Source organism: Ambystoma mexicanum, chromosome 4q, assembly GCF_040938575.1.
Source record: "Ambystoma mexicanum isolate Mex_15411 chromosome 4q, UKY_AmexF1_1, whole genome shotgun sequence".
In the NCBI taxonomy this organism is placed as follows: Eukaryota; Metazoa; Chordata; class Amphibia; order Caudata; family Ambystomatidae; genus Ambystoma; species Ambystoma mexicanum.
In genome coordinates, this window is record NC_090928.1 from 50,496,760 (window position 1) to 50,515,802 (window position 19,043).

Here is a 19,043-nt window from a genome sequence, read left to right on the forward strand (position 1 = left end):
TAGTATTGAACAGGAAAGGAAACTCCAACTTGGAGACATAACCCCCTCATTAAGATTTTGCCGGTATCCCGCTGGGGATATTTTGGCGGCGGAGAGCCGGTAAATTCCCATTTCCATGGCGTCCCATAAGACGCCATGGGATAGGATTGCCTGAATCACCGGCACTGGTATTACGCACAGGTGAAGGATCTAGAAAAGAACCTAAATAGAAAAAGGAGGCAAAATGGGGCACATCCTCTAGGAAATTAGACAGCCGGAACTACCTTCTTAAATTAAGGGAAAGGGTGAAGGCAGCACAATACAACCTACCAAGTATAGCAGAGGAAGATTATAGGGCTCATGGCACCAACCTTGTCCGATCGTTCTCCTTTGAAAGAGACGTTATTAGCCCTAAAAAAAGATCCAATTGGAACAAGAGATCAGGGAAAAAGATAAAGCTGAAGTCAAAATGACATTGTCACGATGATCACCTTCCGCCCCCTGCTCCTCACCTGAGGCTTCCTCTTGTCTGTCCTTAGTGAGTGAAGACTGCTTCCGTGGTGCCTTGGGATGATCCTTGGTGGGCTTCTCTCTGGAATTCCTGTCATGTAAATAAGGCCTGGCTCCCTCGGAGGCCACCTCGACAGGATGTGGAACATGTCTTGGGGGGCCCCGAGGAGCCAAACCCCTGTTGACAGGGAAAAAGCTGATGGATGGCAAAAAACCCTGTAGAATGTTCCAGGAAGTGGGTTTGGCGTAGAGTAGCTTCAGCTGGCCGGAATCGGATGATAACTCCAGTTATGAGTAAAGGTACAGGTAAAGGTTTGGAATATTGGTCGTTGCCATAGACCAAGGCGAGGAGGTGATGTGGAGGTACAGGTAAGTAAAGATCCAGGTAAGTCCAGTCATTGCCGTAGACTGAAGCGAGGAGTTGCTGCAGCGGGTGACTGGTAGACAGCGTGAATGGAGGACAGGTCGGGAACTGTACCGAGTACAGTACTGGATAGAAGAGAAACAGAGAAAATAAAGGAGAGATGATAGATAAAGTCCCTACTTACCAGAAAAAGGAAGATCCACGAAGCACCCAGGGAGGAACGCAAAGAATCGCGAGGGTGGTGTAACGGGAGCCGGAGAGGCAAGGAGCTGAGAACGTAGGGATAGGAGGAAGTACTAGAGGCGGCCGAGTGCCGTGGGAAAAGGAAGTAAAGGAAAGAACAAGCGAAGAGGGGAAAACTAACAAAGGCAGGAGTAACAAACGGGGAACTGCTGAAGGCGAGAGAGAGTGCAATACGAGGTTCGCAAGAGCGACCGTATCGGAGAAAAATTCACAGATACAACGCGCTGGGTGGTGGGCGGGGCTTGCTTATATGACGGCGGCCGCCATCTTGGTTGAGGGCTAGCCCGCTACCTACAGGATCTTCGTGACGTTACCTTCCAATAATGCCAAAGTTTCCAGGGACGGATCCTGACAGACATGTAATCTCACCTCTGTTCACGTCTGTAACTCAGCAATAACCGTCCTGCTGCACTACTATTATGTTAAGCAGGGAGTGGCAATGTCATATTTAATGGTGATACTCTATATTCCAGTTTGCAATTCAGTTGCCAGTGTGTAGTAAAGTTGAAACCAGCCAGTGGACATGGAAGCATCTTGCTAAAAAGCAGCATAAAGCCCACCAGTGGAGTTCTGAGTTCGTTCACAGCCCTGTTCTACCTGTGCCTTGCACCTAACCAGGAAAACAATCCACCAATGGCACTCTCCTTCCACTGCAGCCCCCAGGTGTGAAGTAGTTAGCACACCATGGTAGCCAGTCCTCTTTCTGCCTGACATTATACATTTGGAGCCTGGTAAGGTTTTGGGGGAACTCCCAATCCATAATGTTTGCCATTGTCTAAATCGCGAAAATGCTCTAACCACACTAATAGTGTCAGGCACAGACAAACACAATGAAAAAAACACAATGCAATGCAATACAAAAGTGACAAACACATCAATCTACCAAGTAGGAGGAAAACAAAACTTGCTTTTAAAAGCATAATTCACAGATCTCTTCCCATCTTAAAAAGCTCCACTCGCTTCTACAAAATGGCAATCACTCTAACAGTGCTTTCAGCATGATGCATTTGTTATTCTTCATGAAGCAGTTGACCGGCATCGGGGGCCATATCTAATAGGTATCTTCAAAACTCTGATGGAAAGCTACAGATTGCTCTATCCAGCCCTAAAAATCGGAGACAAAACAAACAAAAATAAATAAACGGGTAATGCTGAGAGATACTGAAGGTTATCAGGAAGAAATCTAAAGATAGACTTGCAGGTCAGAGAATAGGGAATGCATTTTAGTAACGTTTATGGTTTAAAGGAACATATTATATGTAATTGGAATGTATGCACATTTTATTACTACCATTGAAATGTGCAAATTTTACTCAGGAGTTTCCTTCACTTTGCATGTGTTGCTGGCAGTAGTTAACTTCATGTTCTGTTTTTTCCTTTATGCTTTACATTTTATCCTATTAAATGTGTTGTGATTGTTCCTAACCGGAGTTATATTTTATTTTGGGCTTGTGTTGTTTCCGCCTGTTCTTCCTATTTTTAGTTTTGGCTTGCCGAAATTATTGCACTGGAGTACAGCTAGGAGGGAGATGGGATGTGAGGATGGACACATCTTGTGGCTATTGTTTGACTTTTTGCCCACCCATTGACTGACCATGGCCATGAAAATACCCCTGGCCATTCCCACCCAGAACCTGCCCCTTGCCTCCCAAAACACATCCACCTGGGATCTCTTTGAGCTAGCTCTATAAAGCAGTACTATCAAATTGTGTGCTTTTAGAAGATGCCAGTGCTACTTCAAGGCAGTCCTCTGAGGGTTAATGGTTTAATTGCAGTTGTAAATGCACTACAGGTGTATTAAAAATGTCTTAGCCAAGTGCACCATCAACCACTTCATTCATAAGCAATAAGCAAATGTGTGACATGTCCTCTCACCTGTTCCTTACACTGAAGCCCTTTTAAAAACAAGCATTGGCCAAGCCAACAGTTCTATCTTGTGTATATGTATTAGATCAGTATTTCCCTAGCCCATACCTAAACCAAAGCCAATGCTTGTTGTTTCTATTAGTATTACCTCTTAGTTTTTCTCCCATATCGCGTGATAGGCCTCCATCCCCAACAGTGGCAGGATTACATTTTGGGTCTGTTCTGCACGTTGAAAATTGCACCATGTGGATTAGGAAAGAGACGCTGTTTAGGGAAGAATACATTTAAGGGATATAATTTGTCTTTTTTAGTTTGGGCAATTAGGTGGCACTAAAAGCATTACCTTAAAAGCCAAAACTATTGTCATTAACATAAGAGCTTCAAATATGGGCTTTGAATGAGAGTCTGTAATGCTTTTCCAAAGGAGATGATATTTGAGGATACATAGTGGTAATCCCACCCATTCCCTGTCCCTAGCCAATGTAATCCCTATGGCTAATCCATCCCATTCCTGCCCATCTTGGAACTCTTTGATTTTGTATGAGCTCCTCCATGGAGGCAGTCATCTTGGATGACTGTCTCTAGGGAAGCTCTCTGAAAACAAGCTAGCCATCTTTGAATGGTAAATATACCATGCATCTTCCTATCCAGTGGGACACAAAGGCCAAAACTGTTGGCTTTGCCAGTGCTTGTTATACATATGCCTTTTGTTCTGACAGGCATCTATTGGGGGGAGCTTCCTTTCATTTCAAGTTGTTTGGGCATAATAAAAGTGACATAGTGCCAAAGAAAGGAGTATGAGAGCACATGTTAGCTGAGTAAAGGAAGTGAATCCTTTGAAATGAGGTCAATTCATGATGTTCATCCTATTCAACAGGTGATATGATTCCCAACCCTGATGAGTTATTCAGCATAAAAAACAACAAGAACCTGCATCTGATCAACCCCCGGGAACATGGTGGACAAGAAAGGAATGATGATCTTAGCACAGGTGAAGAATCAGGGTTGCATTATCTGTGCCTTCTGAATTCAATAAACAAACACATGTCTTCTCTGCCTTTATCCCAATGCCCAAATCAAGACATTGCATAGACAAAATAATGTGCATCACCACCAATATCAAAAGGGTACAATCTACAGGATTAAAGGCCCTGTTCTAAAATGGCTATCCTCTTACCTCTCCTCCCGTTCCTTCGTTGTATCATGGGGTGGCCAGACCTCTCCATCCTTCCCTCTTATTTACGGTGTTCCTCAAGGTTCTGTACTTGGTCCTTTCCTCTTCTCTCTTTACACCTCTCTCATTGCCCCTGTTATCTCCTTGTGTGGCATCTCCCACCATTTCTATGCTGACGATAATCAACTCTTCTCTCTTTCTCCTCCTTCTCAACTGTCCTTCACCTTAAACTCTCCTCCTGCCTCACTGCCATCAAGAACTGGATGACCTCCTGCTTTCTCTCTCTTAACACCTCCTCCCACTCCACCCCCTTTCATTCACTTTCCTCCCACCAATCTCCCTATCTCTCCCCAAGCTCGTAATTTAGGCGTTCTCTTTGACTCCTCTCTCACCTTCTCCCAACACATTTCACTCGCCTCTCGCACCTGCTGATACCACCTCTACAATATTCGCAAAATCCTTCCCTCCCTCACATTCCATGGTACCAAACTCCTAATTTCCTCTCTCATCTTTTCACGCCTCTTCTACTGCTCTTCACTACTCTTTGGACTTCCCGCATCTCATCTTGCCCCTCTTAAATCCATCTACCACTCTGCTGTTCGTACCCTTTGTCTCCTTACCTCCCATGACTCCATCTCTTCCTCACTCTCTTATCTTGGCTGGCTACCATTTCACTTACAGCTAAAAGTTTACTTTCTCTGCCTTGTCTTCAAATCCCTCCATGGTCTTGCTCCTCTTTATCTCTCCTCCCTTCTCTCCTTCTACTCCCCCTCCCGTTCCCTTCGTTCCGCTGATCATTTCCTTCTCACTCTACCTCCATCCCCCTGCGCTTCCTCCCGTTTCCGCTCCTTCCAACTCCTTGCACCTCTGCACTGGAACTCACTCCCACTCTCTACCACAACCTCCACCTCATTTCGCACTTCCCTAAACTCCCCCTCTGCCCTCGCTACTTCCCCTCCCCCTCCCTTCCCTCTGATTTTCTCTCTCCCCTCTCCTCCTTCTCCTCTCTCTCCCTTCCATTACCCTCGTCCAACTCATCTCCACTCCCCCACACCTAATCCCACCCCCTCCCCCCACCTTCATTTAATTTCTCTTTGCACTGTTTTGTCGAATGATTGATGATGTAATTTTGCTGCCACTGTTATTTAGTTGTTGTTATCTTGTATTATGTTGTTCCACTGTACAGCGCCTTGGTATAAGGCGCTCTATAAATCAATCAATCAATCAATCAATCAATTTCACAAGCAAAGCTTTGCCATATTAACACTAATCCTTTCGGAGGATTGATGATGTGAAAAGCGCTTCTGACTTGGAGCAGCTTGTAAGTCACAAGTTCAAATTCCCGGCAGGGCCACCTCAGCCCTTCACCCTACTGAGGTTGATAAATTTAGTTCCATTAAATTATTTAATAAGAAAAACTATTATTACAGGGCTTGAAAGTTGGAAGAATGCAGCAAGAACCTTTTTGCAATGCGTAACTTAATAATCACATTATTTTTCAAATATATTGGTTATATCCGCATTAACTCAAACACAATACTATTTACTTTTGGTTTTGAAATGTTTTGTTGGGCAAACACCCAAAATATAAACACAAGCTTGTACTTTACTTTCAGATGTGATTAAAAAGATCCAGTCTATGTCTATGATGACAGCCCTTTAACAATCTGTGTTTTCTGGAAACCCAGCTTTTGTAATTCTAATGCTAGTCTCATAGAAGCTATGATGACCTACTACAAACAAGATAGCAGCATTTTAATGGGCTTCATATTTATAACGTGCAGTGAAATAACTATACGGATTCTGAAAGCCACAGCTATCCTGCTCACTCATGAATGTATTGTGAACTGTGGATTTGAAAGGGTTAACCTTGAAATATTTAGAAAGTGTAATTCTTGAAATTTTTGAGATCACCATTGGTTATCCCCTGCCTCATCTCCCTTAAATAATACTGCCATTTAAAACAGTGTTTTTGCAATTCTTAAAATGTTCGATTTGTTTATGTCTGGATGCTGACTTTTGATTGATAAATTAAGAAGATCCAGGCTCTATATTCATTGATGACCTTGGTGAGGAAAGGCGAGAAAGCAGCACCAATCCTGCCACAGGTGAGTTTCAAATGTGTTTAAGTTCTTTCATTGTGTTGTCAGAGCGGTTATCAGGGATAAAAGAAAGGTGGGACACAAAAAAATGTATATCAAGGGTTTTATTTAAAAAATAACAGAAAAGCTACCTTCTAACCAGTGGCAAAACGACAGAATCTGTAATGCAATAGGGCTCCAGTTGGGAATCTCTGGGTTGAAGCACTTTGAGCTGCAGGCTCTCCACACAGTCATTGCTACATTAAAGGTCCACCAAGTTATGGGCTTTCTTGGGGAGATCTCAAATCCTCTGATGCAGTCCTTCTATACTGTGGACAGATTGGTGGGGTCACTACAAGCTACCAGGTTATTGTCCAGATACCAAGTCCATGTCTCTTTCGGTGGAGAGGGTCTCTTCCCCCTGACTACTCACCAGCATTGGTGAGCTTCATAAGCAGATAGGTTTCTGATTCTGCAGGGAGGATGGCGTGAGCTACAGGGTCCACTCTAAAAATGTGGCCTAGCCAACCCTCCTCACTGCCATGCCTAGCTCTCATACCTTCTCCCACTTTGGGATCCTTCCCTTTAGATAGAGGCGGCTCCTTTATCCACACCCTGTCGCTAAAGTTCCCACCTTCTCTCTGGCACTTCTTGTCCCTCCTCCGTCCTCCTCTGTTAAGATGTATTTCTAAATCAGCCCTATCGGGAGGATTTTAGGAGGTCAGCCTATTCATGCTAAACAGGGAAAACACTAAGAGGTTAGCCAAAACCCAGTAAGGGAGAATAGAAGAGCAGTCAAGTCTTAGTCTCGGGAAAGGTGTAAGAGTGGTCCAGGGCTACAATGAGCACACAGAACCATACGAATAATTCAAGTTATTCATTAAGTATATGAAACATACTTTTATTTATTAGGCCTTTCTAAACGCACTAAGCATAGATATCATAATTAAGTATTTGACTAGTCAAAAGGTGAGTAATTCAGTGCAGGAAACAGTAAGATTAGATAGGATAATCACAATCCCAGTTCCCTCTCTCTCATGAAGTCCAGCCCTAAAATGAATGAGGCCTTATGTCCAAATGTCACATATTTCCACTATGGTTTCTGCAGGGAACGTATTTCAGAACTTTGGCAGCGGGGCAGTGGTGGTGCTGGAAAACATCTTTAGAGTAAGGTAAGTATTTACTTCAAATTAGGGAAGTTCCCCAGTATATTCTGTTCCAAAAAGTAAGTCTTATTAGAGAATCCTTGACCCAGGTTTGACGATCAAAGTCCAGGTCAGAGGGAGTTTAGGGACAAGTGCTCCACACCCAATAAATAAAGACCGGTGTGGGGCATAACAGGTATGTTCACTTACACCTCTGACTCATACTTCCAGGTGACACTGCAGGTCCTCCAGAAGAGCAGAGGAGTCATGGGTGCAGAGGTCACTTTTAATGTAGGGAGCTGGTTGTGGTTCTCACCAGACGGTTCCAGGCAACCTCTTGAAGAAGACCCCCAAACTAAGAAAAGATGCAGACCTCGGTGGTGCAGACCCTTCAGGGCACCTCGCTAGATTGCAGAAGAATGGTTCAAGTGGAGGTCACCACGGTCAGGCGGCAAGAGGCGATCTTCCGGCAGTGAACACAGAAGTAGCCCAAGCTCAGCTTCACTTGTTGTGAGAAATTGGGAGGACAGACGTCTTATGGCATAAGCTGAAAATCCAGTGAGTTCCAAGGCTGTGCTCGAAGCGGTGATGGCTGCAGTGTGGTAGCCCAAAGAGAGCTGTTCAGTCCACCAGGCTGTCCAGGGAGACCTCTGAAGGCTTCCAAAGTGTGGATCTGTGAGCAGGCAACAAGACTGGCTGTTTCCACTGGTCGAAGGGTTGAAGCACCAACGAGGGTCTTCTGAGATCAGGCAGAGGATCAGGGCTTCACCAGGCCAATCACTGGAGTCGGTGCTGGTCAGCTGCAGAGGTCATCCTCGGGTGATCATCGAGCTGCTCTTCTTCATAGAAGTCTTGGTTCCAAAGATGATCTGTCGAAAAACTGCAGGAGCCCTCCTTTTTCCAAGATTCAGGCTTGGAGCTAGCCTAAGCCTACCAATGGTGAGGATCTTCAACCTTCAAATAGCCCAGGGTTGTCCATTCTTGGACAACCACTGATCATCACATCTGTCCATCAACAGACTTTCAGGCATGAGACGATGTGGACTGGGATCAGACTCCCCAGCTCCTTCCTCTGGCTCACACACACAACACCCACGTGCTTGCAAAAGCAGTAGCTTTTACCAGGAAAGGGTTTACCATAGATGGCATTTCCTGACCTGAGAAGGCAGGAAGAAGGCCAAAGGACAAGACGGCCAAAAAACAAGCAACAATCTTGTAGCACTGCCATTTTAGGGCGCTAGCCATCTTTAGAAGCCATTCGTGGCAAATGCAAAAATGCACCCAAAAAATATCACAAAAAGGGTAAACATCACTCAGCTGTTACCAGTTTGTCTTAGGCACCTAGTCAAAGTAACAAAAAAGCCATAAGGCAAAAGGTTATGAAGATACAAAGTATTTTAACTGCACTTCACTATAAGGGGATCTGTGCAATTATAAAAAATATAAGAATTCCAAAAGAAAGACAAAGGGCTTCATTCCAAGTCGGGCGGTGTGGTAGAAAAGTGCTGGTATTTATGGATACCTGCACTTTACCGGACCACCCGACTTCAGGGTTTGCTGGTGGGGCACCTGGGTTACCTCAATCTAAAAGCTGGAGGTAAGCCAGTCACCGCTGGCAAAAAAAGCCATCATTCTGTATTGACGGCAAATTCCCTCATGGAGTCCTGTGGGACTCCATGAATGGGGATTTATACCGCCATTCTGGCACTTGGAATCCAGCGGCAATGCCGCCAGACCGAGTGCTACAAACAGTAACAACATTTGCCAGTATCCTGGCAGCTCTACCGCCAGGATACCGGCAAACTCAGAATAAGGCCCAAAGTCTCTCAGTTCTGACAGTCTAAGGGAGTAGTCAGTTTCCCCATAAGAATGAGCAAAACAGGCAAGGGAAGTAAAGCAGAAGCTTTACTGACTTTCAAAAATCAGGACAGGGTTAAAGAAATAATCAAAAGAACTGCAGGTTCTATGGGAATCTATGGAGGGGCGGAATGCAAAAAGAAAGTCTTTCCTAACATCCTCCTTAACTACAAACTATTCCTTTTTTTCTCTGATTCTTTCCACTCTGCTTTTCACTCTCGTGTTCGTGTCAGCTATCTTCATGATCTCTTGTGACCTTCTCCTTGCTCTCCTACTTACTCCTTTGTTCCATGCTCTGCTGTTCAGTTCTCTCTCTTAATTCCCTTTCAACTTCCTTCCTCCCTGCCTCCAACAATCTTTTAATCCCTGTCTCTCCACACTGATGTTTGCTGGCCTCATCTCTAAATATCTCTTCTGTCTTTTTATTCTTTACCTCCTCCTCAAACTTCCCATCAGCCACCTCCAACAATGTATTCTCAACATCCTTCCCCTGTCCAGCCACCTCCTTGAACTTCATATCCCCGTCTCCTCAGCTCCAACTCCTTCGTGATCTTCTCACCCTTCCTGAAAGTTATCTTGGCACTTAAGTTCTCTTCCTTTTACCTCCTGATATTCTACCATATCCTTGATTGCCACCTTCTGTGCAGATACCTCCCCAGGCTTGGGCCTTCATGTCCCCTCTTCTGCCTCTTCTTGTTTTTCCACTTCCTTAATCCCACCTATTTTTACATCTCCACTTTCTTCCCTTTCAACAACTTTTCAGTCACCTTCTTCACCTCTACCAACAACTCTTGTAACTCCTCCTTACCTCCTCCAACAACCTTTCTACAACTCCTCCAAAAAACATCCTACGACCACTTCTGATGTCCTTCCACCTCCAGCCTCCCCCTTCAATAACTCTCCTCCAGCCCACTCTAAGATATTGTGCCCCGCTAATTTACAAGGAATATAGTGCCCTGCTTGCTTCACCCCTGCTCGTCCTCTTCCTCTTTACCATCTCCACTCTTCCACTGCTCCTTCAGTCTCCACTGCTCCTACTATGCAGCTCTCCTCCGACACCGTTTTTCTTCTGCTTCAAATGCTTAGCCCTTCCCCCTGGGTTGACTTTCCAAGCAAGGAGCTGAAGGTGGGCAGGTCAATGGGTTCTTACTGGAGATCAGTCATTCTTGCTTTTCTCCTGCACGCCCTGTGGGGTGGGCTCAATGATAGGCTTTAGGAGGCTGGCATCCATTTCGGTTCTCACTAGTGTGCCCTGCCTCTTCCTACTTGTCTGCTGTCTGCAGTTGTCACTCCCTGTCTGCGTCTGAAAGGTTCTTGGCCCGCTGAAGCTGCCCTTTACCTGTGCCTGTTTCTCTCAGGTCATTTCTGTTATTACCAGCTCCTTTTAAGAGAGCGAGAGAAAGGATGTAATGTCTGCTTGTAGCCTTTGATAGTAAGGAGGGGAGTACAGGTTCTCCTCTCTTTTGGACACAGATGTGGTTTTCCCTGTGGGTTCTTCCCAGGTGTTCTTAATTGGCCCAATCCTCCTCCCCCCCACTCCTCCTGGCTCTGTGTCAATGAGTGTAATTTCCCAGCCTGGGATTTCCTTCAGGGGTTTGTGGAAGATTTGGTCCTTCCCTTCCGGCCCTGTGGTAACACCCTAAGTGACATGGGTTGAAATGGGCAAGCAGAAGCCACAATACACAGGACGTAATACAATACATGGAACATGAAGATTTCCCAATAAGACTCTTGAGTGAATGTGCCAATGGACTATGTCTGTCTGTGCAGCCCTGTAGACATAACCCAACATGCCTTGAGTATCCTATCAAAGGTTATGCATCAGTGATCCATTTTTGCACACCCTCACATCCACCAGCATATCAGTATATTACAAGGATAATGTTGTTTTTTGGCAGCACTTAACTGAATGCTCGGACGCCTCCTGAGGCCGTCCGAGCCTGAAGAAATGCAGCAAAATTGAGCCTGGCCGCCTACGATCACCGCCGCGACCCAGGCTGTCACATAGGAACGTAATAAAGGCACAATTATTGGAAACACTTAACTGAATGCTCGGATGCCTTGCGAGGCACTCCGAGCCTGAAGTAATGAATCAAAGTTGCGCCTGGTCGCCCCCATTCACCGCCGCGACCCAGGCATCAAGCAGCATGACTCCTGAAACAGATCTCTGGCGCCTTTAAGGCACTAGTCACCGTCCGCGTTCCTCAAGCGTGCCCCAGCCTCACTGCATAGTTAGCCTGTCCATCCACCGCTGCCGCCCGTGCTCCATAACATCAATCAACTGCACCGGAGCGCTGGCGGTTGGCGGTTATAAGCCCGCCCGCTAAATTGCCTGCAGCAGCTTAGCAGTGCGCAGGCTGAACTACACCCATGACCCATTGCCTTCTGGGAAATATAGTTTTCAGCCATTCACCTTATTTTTACACGTCTTTTCCACCCCAAGCCCTTCATTCTGACAGCCAGGGCCTGATCAGTGATACCCAGGTTATCCCTGAGGCGCTTGAGCAGGATGGAATGGTTAACCATGTCGAAAGCAGAAGAGCGATCAAGGAGAATGAGGACAGAAGGATGGTTAGAGTTGGAGAACAGGTCTTCACAGATGTTCAGGAGAGCAGTTTACGTGCATATGGCCGCTCTGAAGACAGACTGATGGTCATGGAGACAACCAGCAGATTCAGTGTGAAGGTTAAGATGGGACATGGGGAGCTTTTCCAAGAGTTTGCCCAGGAAAGGAGTGATAGAGATTGGGCGATAGTTAGCCGAAGAGGAAGGATCGTCAGATGGCTTCTTTAAGAGCAGGTGCACAAGGGGTTGCTTCAGGGGGGAGGGGAAGGTTCCAGTGGCGAATGAGTGGTTGCAGAAATCGGCCAAGGCTGTAGCAAGGGTGTCAATGTGGTCCTTGATGGTTCAGGAGGAACAGGGAAGAGCCTGTTTTGACAAGACTTTCATAGATCTGACCTGTCTAGAAACATTGTCAGGGCTGAACAGGGCAAAGGAAGAGAAGGGAGGAGGAGAGGCGTCCACAAAAAGGCCAGGAGTGGAGGAGGAGGTAGAAGCGGAAGAGAGGGTGGAGAGGATGTCCCAAGTCTTAGTGATGAAATGAGAAGGGAACAGGAGAGGTAGAGACTGCAGCAGATCTTTAAGAGTTTGGCAGAGTTGTTAGATGCTGCAGAGACGCAGGCTTGAATGTGAGCTCTCTTCTTGGCGAGGCCAGAGAGTCTGTACTGCCTTTGGAGCAGGCGGCAGGCCAGTTTGTCAGAGGGTGCACCTGATGCTCTCCACTTCCTCCCCGCCACCCTGCACTTACGTTTAAGGGTGACGTGGTCAGAGTCGTACCAGGAGATGCACTTGGATTTGGGCTTCAGGTAGATCCTCATGACGGGCAAGTACATCAAGAGTGTGATTGAAAGATGAAGGTTGGAAAGGGTTGTATCAGGGTGAGAGTCAGCCAAAGGTACAGAAGGAGGCGAGAAAGTAGTGGTGGAAGCCTCCAATGACACACGCTTCATGGGTCGAATGACCGAGAAGGTAGGTGGCAGTGCTGGAGATGGCTTGGCTTTGAGGGGCAGAGAGAGAGAGAGATGGGAGGAAAGGAGAAAGTGATCACTCCATGAGGGTGGAGTGGTGAGAGGTTTGGAGATGGGGAGGTCTTAGGAGATCAGAACATCCAGGGTGTGCCCTGCAGGGTGAGTCGGCCCAGAGGAAGAATATAGAGAGAGAGAGTCACAGAGGTTTCAAAAGAGTCCTGCAGAAGGACAAGAAGCATCCAAGTGGATGTTAAGGTCTCTGAGGAGGAGAAGTTGAGAGGTAGAGGCGAAGAAGCAGGAGGAGAGTTCCGCACACTCAGAAAGGAAGGAGGCTATCTGGCCTGGCGGCCGGTAGATAGTGGCCACAGTCAGAGAAAGGCCAGGAGATTCAGAAAGCCTGCAGACCAGGCATTCAAAGGAGGAGTAGTCCTGCATAGGATTGATAGAAGCAAGGATCCACTCCAGGAAGATCAAGGCTCGCGCCCACCAGGACTGTTGGTTCTGGGCACGCAGAGGATCTTGTAGCCATCAGGAAGGAGAGTGTCAAAGCTTGTGACAGAGCTGGCCATGAACCACGTCTCGGTCAGACCGAGAACATCCAGATCGAGTTCTTCCAGGAGACGGCAGATGTCAGAGGAGTGTTTGCCAGCTGAGCGAGAGTTGAGAGTGGCAATGTGGAGCAGGTTGCCCCTTTTGAAGGACTTGCATGGAGGGGTACATGTCAGAGGTACACCCTGTGGTAGTGTTGAAGGTGCCCTGGTATGGGCAGAAAAGTAAGGAGGAGAGGGCAAGGTAGCCAGAGAGGAGGAGGTTGGATCCAGAGAGGTGGTAGAGCAAGGAGGCAACAGGGTGGCCGGAGAAGCAACAGAGGCAGCCGTAGAGATGGCAAGGAATGGAAGAGGCACAGGAGCCAGAGAGGGGAAAGAAGGGACGGCAGGAGAAGTAAGGAAGTTGATAAGGCGTGGGAAGCGTCTATCCAAAAGGAGAAGGTTGGCATTAGACCAAGACGGTGCCATTTAGGTAAACATTAGTGGTGGTCTTGGAGGAGTGGAAGGGGGCCAGGAGGGCATCCCATTTGGTGCCACCATTAATCGGTGAAGAGAAAAAAGGAGAGAGAACAGACACCATATGGGGGGCCAGTAGGTGTGGAGAAGGAACGACAAAGAGGATTTCGGTAAGGGTCTGTCTGGAGAAAGCACTGGTGTAGGTATCAGCAATGGGGAGGCCTGGGTTGGAGACCAGGATATCCGTTTTGAACTTCTTCCTATCAGATTTAGTGAGAAGGATAGGATAGTCGATAGAAGATAGGAGAGACAGAGAGAACCACAGAGGGTGTGGGGGGCAGCGTGGTGGGGAAAGGGGGGGGGGTGGATGGGTGTGAGCTAGGGGGCAGGTGGAGGAGGCAACACTAGGGCGGGGGTGACACAGAAGGAGGAGGGGCACACAGCGGACTGAACAATGAGCAAACTCAGATGCAATATATAGACAAGTCAGTTGCCAACAACCTAGAAGTAAAGAATGGACACAGCAGGGGTGCCGGCAATACAATCTAAGCAGCCAACCAAGGGGAAACAGAAACGTTAAAAACAAAACAATCAACCAGGGTACCTAGAAGAAAGAATTAACAGTAGGGATGCAGGCAGTATGATGTAAACAAGCAACCATGAAAGTAACACATGACAGAGGCAGAACCGACTACCAAAAGACACCACAGAGGCAGAGCAAACAACCAAGGAAACCTAGAGGGGAAAAAATGCAGTAGCCATGGAGAAAAAAAACACAGAAGTACAGAATAGGTAAGGGGAGGAGTTAGGAAGGAGGAAGGTGAGGGCCCGCAGGGGATGCAGAAGGCGTGCGGCCGAGTGGTGTAAAGCCTGAGTTGCGAGGGAGAGCACGCAGGCTAGGAATTGGTGGGTACACGCGGTCTAAGGTCGTGAGTGCGCAAGCATAATCTGGATTGCAAGGGAACACACGCGGCCTCAGATGGGAGGGAGCATGCGTGGCCTAGGGTGTGAGTTAGCTCACATCATCAGGAATTGCGAGGGAGTGTAGTGAGCAGGGGGGCGGAGGGGCCGCGGCTGGTCATGGAGGAAACAACAACACAAGTGCAAGAGTGCGAGGGGGCACCAGGTTAGGGGTGGTGACGTGGAGTAAAGTAAGCTAACTCTCCTTGCAACTTCTCACCTGGCAGCCGCAAACAGGAGTGTGAGGTCATCCACACTCATTGTCTACGCCGCAACCCCATCACCACCAAACACCTGCGTTGCTCAACACCGCGGCCTTGTCCTGCAAGGGCTTGGCCACAGAGGGTCTGCGCTGCGGTTCTTATAGGCGTGGACGCATGGATGTAGTGAAGCGTGCTACGTGTCGACGGGCAGCATCTCCTGCGCGCCTGCATCACTCAACACTGCAGCCTTGTCCTGCGGTGGCTTTGCCACAGAGGGTTTGCGCCTCGGTTCTTATAGGCACGGAAGTGTGGACGTAGCAAAGCGTACTACATATTGTCGGGCAGAATCTCCTGAGCACCTTCCACGCTCAACACTGCGGCCTTGTCTTGCGAGGGCTTTGCCGCAGAGGGTCCATGCCTCGGTTCTTATAGGTACAGAAGCTTGGTCTAGCGAAGCATGCTACGTATCGTCAGGCAGTGTCTCCTGCTTACAGGCTTCGCCCTTAGAAGAGGTGACAGCAATGGCAGTTCCTCCAATGTCCGTCATGCCTTTCACTTTTGGCTAGACACAGTCTAGTTGTTGCTTCCAAGATGTACGCCGTTGTATATCACTCCATACGGCGTTCAGTGTGGCGCGTTGCAACCTCATTGTTTACTTGTTCATGTTAGACGCTTATGTTTCTTGTCCCGTTTTTCATCTCTTGTCTCCATTGTACCCTGTGTCTCGATGCTTTCCCTCTCTGTGCCGCTCGTTATCCCATTCTCGAGCGGGCACGTTTTCTCTCTCTCTGTCTCTCTCTCTCTCTCTCTCTCTCTCCCCCTGTATTTTCCCGCCTGGGGCTTTGTTGGTACAGCTAGTTTCCCTTTCCGCTGCTCTGCTCTATTCTCACGGTTCCCTCTCTGCTGCGCTGATATCCTGCCAGAGGACACTTCATTCTCCTGCTTAGCTGCTCTGTACCTGCTCAGCAGACACAGCATTTCCCTGATCAGCTGTGCTGTTACCTATGGATACTGCATTCTACAGCTCAGCGGCGTGGTTACTCTATCAGCGGACATTGTTCTCAACACTTACCAGCTGATGCTGCCTTGGGAAACCGCACTTTGGAAACAACCACCACAGGGTATTTTTAAGCCGACCGGCTTTTTCCCTGAAATGGGCGTGCTCCCCTGGGATCCTCTTGCCTGGGGATTCATTACCCGTTCAAGGTGGCCTCCGGGGGAGCACGTCCATACCTCTTCGAAAAGAAGAAGGACCACATGGCAGAGAAACCCAAGAAGACCAGCAAGAACAAATCAAAGCCTCTAAAATCACCACCGAGGATTAAGGTGAGGAGAAGGAGCGGGGGGAGGACACTCATATGCATGAGAGTTTGCAGTGCCAGAAGGAACCCATGGCCTCACTTGAGCAATATCAGAAACTAGTGGCAGCCAGACAAGGGTTAACGGTGGAGGTCCAGTCCTTACGAGCCGAGAATGTAGGCTTATGGCCGCAGATGACATTCCGTGAAGACAACAGAGGAGACCTGCCACCTTTGTCCTACCCTTTTGGCAAATTTTATGGGAACCCTTGGGATCTCAAGGAGTTTTTGGACGCTTGTTTAGTGTACTACACCTTTCGCCCTATGGCTTAGGAACTGAACCGGGCCAGTATTCCTCTTATGAAGCCATACTGGAACTCAAACAAGGCATACAGGATGTTCAGTCATACGTTTCGGCTTTTCAGAGGTTGGCGGCAGATGCATGATGGTCAGAGTCCGCCCAGCAGACATTGTTCAGGTGGCAACTGTTAGGCAGAAACCTGTGCAGTTCCCTTAGGGACCACTGCAAAAGATTTAAGACTACAGGTGTTAGCAGTAAACCCACTTGGTAGCAGTCTGTACCACCCAGATTTACCTGGTAACTGTGGCTGAGCAGTCAGACTTCCCTCAAGAAGAGTTAGGCAGTATGCAAAGTATACTCAATAGGCACTTAGATACAATAATACAAGCAAACACTGACCAGAGCTTTGGTATCAAAGTATATAATTATTTATTTATAAACACACAGTTGAAACACTTCAGCACTCTTATTGTAAAATATTCTAAACACAGTTACTATTATGATATATACACCCCTTTTTCCCTTATTAGAAAATCACAGTAAGACACCACTTATTTTCATACAGAGGTGAGCGCTTAACTAGATTGCACTCTACTAAGGTTGTGAAAAAGGGAGGGGAAAAGACAGAATATGCAGGGTTACACCACTCTACGATTCAGCAACACTATTAGCAAGGCAGAGAGCAAAAAGTCACTGGTGAGCCAAAGTCCAAAGGCTGGGCCCACTCTTAGAGAGAGCAGAGCACAAATGTGCCCAAGATCACACAGTTACACTAGGCTTAGAAAGTCTTGCAGAGGATTCAGAAAAGAGTTTAGAGAGGCTTAGAAAAGTTTAGCCAAGGTGTCCCAGGCTAACCCAGGTTCGAAAGCCGGGGGCTAAATCTACCCCGTACAGTCGGTTGCAAGGGAAGCCAGGTGGGACACGGTACCTTAAGTGGGAAGGATCCTCCAGCGGTGGCAGTTGTTCCTGGTAGTGGTTGCAAGTTGCGTCGTTGTCCAGGGGAAGAGAAGATCTCGACGTGGAGGAAAGGTGCAGGTCGTTGCACTACCAGGGCAGAAACCAGCCACAGAGTATTCCGGTAAAAGGTGGTACCTTTATCTCGCGGTCGTGGTAAAATGTGGTATCCCTGTTGCTGGGGTGCTTAGCACGGGCAAGGCGGCCACGAGATACGTCGGGAAAGCGAAAAGACGGTGAAACTGGTTATCCCCACCAGTCAAAGGAAGAAGACTCTCCGGCGGGAGATCTCCTCTGTCGCTGGGAAAAGTGGTGAGACGGTCCAGCAGGGCTCCACCGGTCGTGGTGTCGTGGCAGGTCGGCTCAGCTTCTCCCTCGTCGGATTCTTAGGTCCTGTGGCGACTTCTGAAGTTCCAGTCCCCAAAGCCCTGCTTTTATGCAGTAAACCCCCATTCACTCCTTGGGCCAATCAGGACGGAGTGTGACTTGAGTTGCCTAGACAACTCAGTCCAGGGTGCCTAAATTCCCCTCCACCCCCCTCCTAAGTACCCCAGACATAGTGGCACCACTTTGGAGGGCTTCTGTGGAGAAGCCCGCCAAAAAGTGGAACAAAGGGCTCGACTTGGGTTGGAGTCACAGAAGAGAACACAAATGCCATTTTAGAATCAGGTTTTGGCAAAAAATACCAACCAGAGAATTAATATTAGTTAAATAAACCAGCGGTATGTTCGAGGCTGCCTTAAATAATTAAATAAAGATAGTAGCCTAAAACAATGGGAAATCCCATAGGAAAATATTCGCGGTTGAATATAAAAAGTAGTATCCACTGCCACCAGCCAAAACTCGATCAGGGGGGACGGAGACGTGCCCCCTCGACTAACAGACCCTGGGGCAATCGAATTGCCCCAGCCAGTACGTCCACAATATGATGGTTTGTACTGGTTCTGTTCAGAATTTAAGACTAGTAAAGTCAATGGTGACTTTACATACCCTGGGAGACAGTAGTCAGTCTCAGGGTATGGAGTCTATACTGGGGGGTCACTATGACACTCCTGTGTTACTGCACGGAGGGTGCTGTGTAACACACATCACAAAAACACATGAAACCCTATGGAGTAAAAGACCCCATAGCCCATTAAACACATCTAGATTCAAAGAAACACACTCAAATCATGTCCAAGAGTGAGGGTAAAAGAGTCTCACTCTTGGCAGGAGAAAAAAATAAACCCCAAAAATCCAGCAAAGCTGCTGGGGGACTCACTAGGTTAGGAAATTCAGCCTAAACAGAGAATTCTCCCTAACAGCAACTCCACGATGACATAAAGGATGAACTAGCCAGAACCACCAGACCTGCGACATTCCAGGATCTAGCTACTCTGGCTCTACAGATCGAGTTTTGCTTGTCGGTACGCCGCCTAGAGTGAAGAAAGGACAGGTCATATCTGTCCCCTACGCCCACGCCTCACCCACCACAGGAGCGGCCACCAGGCGATGAACTTATGCAGATAGGTCTAGCCAGAGGACCACTTACACCTGAGAAACGCAAGAGATGCAGAGAGCAAGGGCTCTGCATGTAT

At 47.6% G+C, this 19,043-nt stretch overlaps 1 protein-coding gene across 2 annotated transcripts in view; it reads left to right on the forward strand.

Moving 5' to 3' along the window:
* The window catches only part of LOC138467452 (uncharacterized), a 665,424-nt gene that overhangs the window by 139,513 nt on the left and 506,868 nt on the right, over positions 1 to 19,043 (forward strand). The window contains exons 4-5 of one of the 2 annotated variants that reach the window (XM_069607453.1): positions 3,840 to 3,953; positions 6,173 to 6,244. In XM_069607453.1, the coding sequence (XP_069463554.1) occupies positions 3,840 to 3,953; positions 6,173 to 6,244 (186 nt within the window). The remainder of the gene's footprint in view (positions 1 to 3,839; positions 3,954 to 6,172; positions 6,245 to 19,043) is intronic. The other variant, XM_069607454.1, reaches the window with a different exon arrangement.